General features: G+C 39.0%; 1 protein-coding gene across 1 annotated transcript; it reads left to right on the top strand.

The window, feature by feature from the left end:
- The first annotated feature begins 6,098 nt into the window (after positions 1–6,098).
- LOC127096796 (uncharacterized) lies at positions 6,099–6,710 on the top strand. The gene has a single exon (XM_051035342.1). It carries the CDS (start codon positions 6,099–6,101, stop codon positions 6,708–6,710), a length of 612 nt encoding a protein of 203 aa, XP_050891299.1.
- The last annotated feature ends 2,539 nt before the right edge of the window (positions 6,711–9,249 follow it).

Raw genomic sequence — 9,249 nt, 5'->3', positions numbered from 1 at the left:
TTCTTAGCCAAATTCAAAAATACTTAATAATTACGATTATCATTGTGCGCCACGAGCCTTAAGTGGTGGAGAATGAGTAAGAATGGAGTATTCTTACCCTTACTCTGATTATTTTGGACGCAAGACGCTTGACTTGTTGTCTAGAATAATCACCTCCACCCATAGACTTTAGTACAAAATAATCACAAACATTCTTTCATAAAACCCTTATTCAAGGTAAAAACAATACAACTCATCAAACTCATTTTTGTGCCTTAGGGCATCATCCTGAAAACCCTTTTCTCAAAGGTAAAATCAACCAACACACAAACATTTTCTACTCTGAACTACAGAGCTCTGATTCCTCATCCTCGAATGAGTGATACGTAGGCACAAGGGCCCCAATCCTTGGCGAGCACTATAATAACAAAAACACCCCCTTCCTTTCACACATTCTTTTGAAAATAAAACAATAATAGATAAATCCCATGTATATAAAACAACCGAAATGGTTCCCATGGAGTACCATGGATGTAAGGGGTGCTAATACCTTCCCCTCACGTAACCGACTTCTGAACCCAAATCTCGGTTGCGAGAGCGATTCCTTATTCTCTTTTAGCGCTTCCCGTGCGCGTCTGTTTTTCGAGGGTTTTATCGTCTGTTTGCCCTCTCCTCTCCGATAGAGGTAAACTAAATAAAATTCGGTGGTGACTCTTCTGACTTTGCCTCTCTTTGGCATCTCTTTAGTCCCGGTTTCGTTATCGTGAAATCCCAGTAGCGACACCTTCCAATCACGTGACCATAATTTCTTATCATCATCATTACATTGTGCTTCGGGTTTTGGAACGACAACACTTTCACCATTGGTCATTGTAATTTGATTTGGACCATTGGTGATGATGTCCCAAACACCTTTATCAATCAATTAGATATGTACATGCATACCTATTTCAAAAGGTAATCAAAATTATTATCCAAACAAATTGATCGTGCGATAGATGAGTTCCACAATTTGCAAACAAAAAATAAAAGAGATAGAGAGGGAGAGAGAGAGAGAGTACACCAGGATTTGTTTTGTTAGTTCCCCAATTTACCTCGCTATGGGAACGTCTTCCCTCAATTCGAACTCGAAGATGATGAAACTAATCTTACTTTACAAAAGTATGTATATAAGAGAGTTATAGCAATCCAACCCTATAAAGCCTAAGTTTGATGTTGATTCTAACACCTTTTCTTCCCTTGATCAAAGCTTGATCAAGTAACCCAACAATGCCTATTTGATTCACCGTCTCACGCTACTTTTACAAGAAAACCCTTGTTCTTCAAATCTTTCACTCGATTGAATCCAATCCTCGAATTGTTGTTACCCAAGATTTATCAATATGATCCACCGTTTCACGCTACTCCTTTGCAAGAACATTCTAATCTTCAAATCCTTCATTCGATCGGATTCAAATTGCATAATCTTGTCCAAAACCTTCAAATCCAAATTTGATCTTGAATAAAAACCCCAGCTCGGTTTTCTTATTTGAAACCCTCAAAGATCTCAACCTAATTTATAAATCAATCAACCTAAATTAGGCGTTATCATCCCTAATTCTAGATGACACCAAAACAAAGAATGATTATGTGTAGTTTGTTTGTGTGTATGCATAAAATGAGGTTGAATATGATAAAAATGCTTTGAAATCCTGGTTTCATGTAGGTTTACACTAAAAACCTTTCTAGAAATGATGCATGTATGAAGTATTTATATGAGTGCATGTTAGGAGGTAAAAGAAACGCAAAAGATTTGAAAAAATTGTGAATTTTTTGGAAAATTGCATTGCATGAGCCGACATGTGTAAGTCATAAGCCGGCTTGTTCGAAGCATGTGCCGACCTGTATAGGTCATTCGTCGACCTGTAGGTCATGCGTCGACCTATAGAGACGGTGTTGGTGTAAGCCCTAGAGGCCAATACTTTTTGGTACTTGTATCGAATTATTTATTAATAATAAAATGCATTCTCTTTATTATGGTTGATTAATAAAGTCCCTGGAATAGATAGTCCGTTTAATGTATTAAGTGTGACTTAATCATGAGAACACATTAAACATAAGGACATTATTCCTAAAGTATCCGTAGTCGAGCTTTAGTGTGAAGTAGGATAACGTTAAAGCATTAAGACTATTATGTTTGTAGACTGATGATCGCATCTCATGGATCATGGATAAAGAGTTATCAAGTCTTAAACATAGGTATGAATATTAGGAGTAATATTTATACCGGATTGACCCGCTATGAGAATACTATATAGAAAGTTATGCAAAGTGTCATAAGTTATTCTCATGGTGATAATGGTGTATACCACTCTTCGACCTGAAACCACTATGGATCCTAGATGTAGAGTCGAGTGCTTTATTGCTGATCCAACGTTGTCCGTAACTGGATAACCATAAACACAGTTGATGGGTACTCCACAAAGCATGCTGAGGGACATGAGTGTCCTAGATGGAATTTGCCCATCCTGCGTAACAGGATAAATGTCTATGGGCCCAATATTGAACTGGACAAGGATGACACGGTCTATACCTTGTGTTCAATATAGATATAAGGGCAAAAGGGTAATTATACACATAAGTATTATCACAGAAGGAATTGTCAGATCACATGACATTTTCGTGTCTTGGGTAGCAGTGATGTGTTGCTAGATACCGTTCACTGTTTATTATGTTAAATGCGTGATTTAATATAATTGCCAACGTCACGAAAACCTACAGGGTCACACACAAAGGACGGATTGATGAGAGATAGAGTAACTAAGGAATACCGTAAGGTACGGTGCCCTTAAGTGAGTTATAGAGCATCGTAAGGTACGATGTACTTGAGTAGAATACGAAATATGGTAAGGTACCATGAGCTTAAGTGATTTTGGGCATATTATAAGATATGGGCCAAAATACACTTAAGTGGGCTTTTAGCTTGAAGCCCACACAAGTGGTTCTATAAATAGAACCCTTGTGCAGAAGCAAAAATTGGCGGTTGCATTATTTTCGTTTTCTATCACTCTCTCTCTCTCACTCAAAGCCTTCATTCGTACCAACTAGCACTGAGATTGAAGGAACCCGTTCGTGTGGACTGAGTAGAGACGTTGTCATCGTTCAACGTTCGTGATCGCTTCGTGGATTTGCATCAAAGGTTTTGATCGTCACAAGAGATCTGCACCAAAGGTTTCAACCGTCACAAGAGGTAAATATTCTATCACTGATCATGACCATTCGTAAGGATCTCTAAAGGAGAAATTTTAATTTCCGCTGCGTTTTGGACCGCAATTCTCCTTCAGACGGCATATCAAACAGAAGCTACATACTTTAAAAATGAAGTACATGTGTCGACACATAGAAAAAAATTCGATGTGTCGACACATAGGTTATTTTGTTCATAAAACTCATTTTTAATGCATAAAACCTTTTCCAACTTATTTCTAAATGTTTTTATGCTTCCTCTTGCTAGATGCATATTGAGAATCAGAGGATACCCTCCAATATTCATCAACGCTAAAGTATCATAGTTTTGATATCATGCAAAATACATCTAACAAAAAGTTTCACTCACAACCGTTCCACCGTTCATTTTCGTTCTTGTGCAAATTCACTCAAATCTCACCAACACTTATGTTTCCCAATCCTACAGAATTAAAAAATGTGATTCTATTTCAATTCCGATCTTCAATCCACTATGAATTGAATGAACATAATCAATCAACACGTCTTACGTACACTTGTGTTATCCATTTCTATATAAACTAAAACTTAGTTTCAGTTTATAACCAAATTTTTATTGTAACCTTTATTGCATATGAGAATAAAAATTAGTTAAAAATTCTCTCTCTTCCATTATCTTCATCATTCTTGTGCACCCCGAATGTTTAACTGTATTTAGAAAGAAACATTAAAAATGTTCAAATCCATGATAGAGAAAGGAAATGATACACTTCAATGCCTAAATGATACATAAGCAAATTAATTTCATGTGAATATATTGCATAGTGAAAAGCCCTACTGCCACCGCTCATTTTATGCCCATTATGCCTGCCGGATTCCCGTGAGGAATGCCGTCCAACTTTGTGCCTGAAGGCTTTGCGCCTACATTTGCTTCCATGCCGGCATCTAGCCCAGTCATGTCTGTGCCACCTCCCATTGTGCACATCTTACCTCGTGTAGAAGACACCATTTATCACTTTGATCCGTCTGAGGGTCTGTTAGCTGGAGATTTCGACCATTAAGTTAAAAGTTCTTTGAAATATTATGTTTTGGAAAACAATATAAAAATGGCTTTGTCGAAGCTATTATTTAAATCCTTTTCTTAGGAGAAAGGACCTTTTTTGTCGAAGCTTGGGACTTAGAAGATTTTAGGATCTCTACAAGTTCTCTTCGACGTAGGCGTTTGACAGATTCGAAGCTTCAAGCGGGAAAGATTTGAAATTCAAACGAAGCAGTTTCGTCAGGCCAACGCGTGGAAGCATCTGAGACACGCAGCGCTTGAAAATGTCGAACGTGGCAATCATCTGTGTAGAGACCGTTAGGGTATAATTGTTATAAATAAGAGTCTTAGTTTTTAGATTTCGTGTGTTCAAACGGATATACAAAATTCACTAAAAATACTCAAAGTACCGGAGTGAGAGAAACGAGTCTTTGCTGAAAATGTATGTATGAAGAACACCATGATTACATTTCATGTTATTTTGTTTAATACAAGTTACTTAAATTAAACCTTTTACTGTCTTTTCTTCTGTCGAATTGCCTTTATCCTCAAAGTATTTCGTCATTTTCCTTTACCTTTGAATTTACATTTTGCCAGACCTTTATTTTCAGCATCTTTTCAAACTTAAAGCCTTTTACTTCAAGTTATTTATCTTCACTTGTGCCAATTACTTTTGTTGTCTGTGAAAAAGCCCTTTTTACCCAATTACTACCATTTAGAGTGCGTTTAGAATTGTTGTCAAAACACTTTTTACTTTGTACCGTTCATAAACCAGAAACAAACTTAATCATGAATCAAACCACCATAACATTAGTTCTTGAGACACATGTCCTATGATCAATCTAGTCGATCCTGTAAGCTACCAAGATTAATAACATTGGAGGACTAGCGGTTGTTTGTCAGAAATTACTGGTAAACAAATTGGCACACCCAGTGGGACAGTGTCAAAAGAACTGTTAATTACAATAGTTTGCTTTACTTTTATAATACAAAATTGTTGTTATTATTTTGAGTTAAAAAATCATAGTGTTGCATGAACCTTAGAAGTGGTAAGATAGCCAACAATTCGCAACCTATAACCAAAAGAAAAAACACAAAAAAGATGGTTAATACAACCAGTCAAGGGGAACAATTTCCTCCCCAGGGAACAGGCACAATCGGAACAAGTTCGATTGATGTATCCATTGAGATCCCTAGTACACAGGACATACCAACATCTAGATCCATGACCATAAATAATTCGACAACAATGCCTATTATATCAAGCATAGCAGACATTTCTGCAAATTCAACCCCTGGGCCACCAGGATTTGAGAATTTTAGGCCTTTGAGAGAATACCCTTATGGAATACCATCTACTGCCATGGCAGGACTTCAAAATAATACTTCCACATATACTCAATCCCATAATACGGTTATTTCGCCAATTCAAAATTCTGGTTCTGGCATGAACCATGTAAGTCGAAATACCCAATCACAAGGAGTATCCACCCTATTAACTACCCTTACAACGAATAACCAGGCAGCCTTTAGACAACAAATGGATGCCAGTAACCATGATATGGTAGGAGTTCTGGCCAGAGAAATGAATACCATTTTTTCTCCCCTAAAACAGAATGTAAATAGGACTAACAATGATAATGCCCAAACATACCAACAACTGTCAACGCAGATGGGACGCATATCAGATTTTCTAGGCCCCCCACAGTCCTCTGTTCGACGCAGACCAAACCAAGTTATAGTCCAGGAAGAAGAACCAACTATAAATCAGGTTCGACCACCTAGACAAGCGCCTGACGAAAGGGTCATGGGGGCAAGATTAGAACAATAGCCAGTTCGACAGGAAGCCCCTGAAGAACAACCTAGGAGAATAATGATGGTTAATAGAAACCAGGATGCAGACGAAGTAATTCATAGGGTTAGGCAAGAAAACATGATGGAAAATAACTTAACTATTATGATAGAGAGAATCATGGCCCAGAATGGTCTGAATACAGGACTTCGACGGCCAAATTATACCTCTCCTTTGTCAGGATACGTCCTGCAAACGGAATTACCAAGGGGTTGTAAAATCCCTAAGCTCACCAAATTCTCAGGGGACATTAGTGAATCCACTATAGAACACATAGCCAGATACATGATTGAGGCAGGGGATTTGGCGAACAGTGAGAACCTAAGAATGAAATATTTCCCCAATTCTCTGACGAAGAATGCCTTCACGTGGTTTACAGCTTTGCCACCAAATTCCATAGATACTTGGCCTCATTTAGAGAGATTGTTTCATGAACAATTCTACATGGGCCAAACTAAGATAAGTCTTAAGGAATTAGCCAGTATCAAAAGAAAATTCACTGAACCTATAGATGATTATCTGAATAGGTTCCGTTTGTTGAAATCTAGATGCTTTACAGTAGTGCCTGAACATGAATTGGTCGAAATGGCCGCTGGAGGTTTAGAATACTCCATTAGGAAAAAGTTAGATACCTAGTATCTAAGAGATATGGCCCAATTAGCAAACAGGGTTCGACAGGTCAAACGTTTAAAAGCTGAAAAGGCCAGAGAAAATAAGAATTATAAGAAAGAAATGGTTGCTTATGTCGAATTCGAAGACGGGGAGTCTGAAATCTCTAATGACCCTTATGGTCTCGAGGAATTCGAAGTAGATTTGGCTGAATTAAAAGAAGCACCACCTTATGCCTGTAAATTACTTACACCTTCGAATGGCAGGAACCCTATCGAAACTGAAAAGAATGATAGTTTCCTAAAAAGACTTACACATTTGATGTGACCAAATGTGATGAAATCTTCGATTTATTAGTAAAAGATGGCCAAATAATAGTGCCTCCTAATACCAAAATTCCTCTATTAGAACAACGGAAGAAAAGAGGCTTCTGTAAATATCACAATTTTTTAGGCCATAAAACCTCACAATGCTTTCTTTTCAGGGATCTTATTCAGAATGCAATTAAGGATTACCGCCTCAAGTTCGCTGACAAGGGGAAAAACTAGATGAAGGTTGACACTGACCCCCTCAACATTGCTGACACAAATTATGCTGAACCTGTCGAAATCAACATGATTGACATGGTGGAAGTGGAGGTTGTGAAGGAAACAGGAACTGAAGGCTATGATCTAGTTGGAAAGCAGGCTACTAATGGCCTAAATAATGATGTTCCCTTTGGAATTTCTGTCAAAGGTGAACAGGTTGCTAATGTCGAACCAAAGGCCACTGAAGGTCTTAATGGGAAGGCAACTGAGGGCCTAAGGAAGAAATTTGAGGAAATTTCAATCACTGATGGCGCCCAATCTAGGTGTAAAAATGGTGGATCTGAACCACCCCCCCCCCCAGAAATGGAGGAAGTGGAGAGGTGTCTGAAGATAGAGCAAGAGGGAATGCAGTTTGGCTATCCCAAAGCCAATGAGAGCCTATGTGAATACCTTTGGAGGTGTCACAAAAGAAATGCTGACATGTTGTTGTGCCCAAGGTGTAGCATCAGGTTATGTCAAAGGGTGGCTGAAGACTATGAAAGATGGCAACGAACTAAGACTGAGAGAAATTGGAGAAAGGAAAGCCAACTACTGAAGGTGTATCCCAAGCCTGGGGAAAGCCTTCTTGGTTTTATTGTGCATTGCTACAAGTACGAAACAAAATGCTTGATGTGTCCCAGATGTGGGGCAGTTTACAACAGAGAATTGGCTAAAGCGTTCGAGAGAATTCCATCTAACCAAGGCTGGGATGGACACGGAGGTAACCCGAATATGTACATATTCGATAAGAGGGGGGGTTCCTAGAAGGCAAGACAACCCTCACCCAAGGGCGAAAAGAGTTATGTTTAAGCTTCCTGCAGAAGTCCCTAAGGACAAATGGACTCATGCGGGGTCGAAGAGGGGAAAGTGGAAATTTTTTGAGGATGGAGGAAGAACCTCTTGGGCTTATAGAAAACAGTTCCGGACATCTAAGAGAGAGGCTATCAGACTGGAGAACTACAAAGATAAGAATCCCATGTCAAGGTCCCAGTGGAGAAGACATCAGAGGTTGAGGAAGGCTGAAAGAGAGATGACTTCAAGGGAGATTGGAGAATCCAGCAACATCAAGGTTCCCCCAAATGTCACAAATTCGACCAAACCATCTGTAGGAAGGAAGTTGTTTCCAGATGAAAACAAAAATCAGAAAGTTCAGGAGGAACAAATAAGAGAGGAAGAAATGCTCACTGACGACTTTGAGTCCGACGGAGTGTCATCTATTAATATGACTTGCAATGTGGTATCAGTTCTACCATACGAATATAATCAGGAGACGGAGATTGATGACAATGAGGAAGCAGATGTTGTGGAGATGGCGAAGCATAAACCTGTGTGTTACTATGTTCACAACAACGAAGCTGTCGAAAAGTAGAATGCTCTTTTTGAAAGGCCTCACCAAGGGATGCAAAACCATCTCAAGCCCCTATACATTAGAGCTAAAGTTGAACATGTGGGGGTGAACAAAGTTCTGGTGGACGGAGGAGCAGCAGTCAATCTGATGCCTCAGTTCATGTTGAAAAAGATAGGTATGTTTGATACTGATGTTTAACCTCACAATATGGTATTGTCGAACTATGAGGGTAAGATAGGACAGACTCTGGGTGTCATACAAGTAGATCTGACTGTTGGATCAATCACAAGACCAACAATGTTCATGGTGATACTTACGAAGGCGAATTATAACTTGCTGCTAGGAAGGGAATGAATCCATGGAATAGGGGCAGTTCCTTCGACCATGCACCAAAGGGTATCCATCTGGAGAGAAGATGGTGTAGTAGAAAATGTTAAGGCTGACCAAAGTTACTTCATGGAGGAAGTGAACCATGTAGATAAGAAGAACTTCGACAGGAACTTGGCTCATATAGGACCATGTCACCCAGCTGAAGACGGCTACTCCCCAAATAAAAATGCTTTGTATTTCTTGACTCTACATCCCAATGGCTTTCAGTGGGATAGGGAAATTATGGGGGACCCAGAAGAAGGGGAATCATCTGAAATACGAC

Source organism: Lathyrus oleraceus, chromosome 1 (genome assembly GCF_024323335.1).
Source record: "Lathyrus oleraceus cultivar Zhongwan6 chromosome 1, CAAS_Psat_ZW6_1.0, whole genome shotgun sequence".
Classification (NCBI taxonomy): Eukaryota; Viridiplantae; Streptophyta; class Magnoliopsida; order Fabales; family Fabaceae; genus Lathyrus; species Lathyrus oleraceus.
Note: the sequence above shows the minus strand (reverse complement) of the source record. Positions and strands in the feature narration are given on the sequence as shown.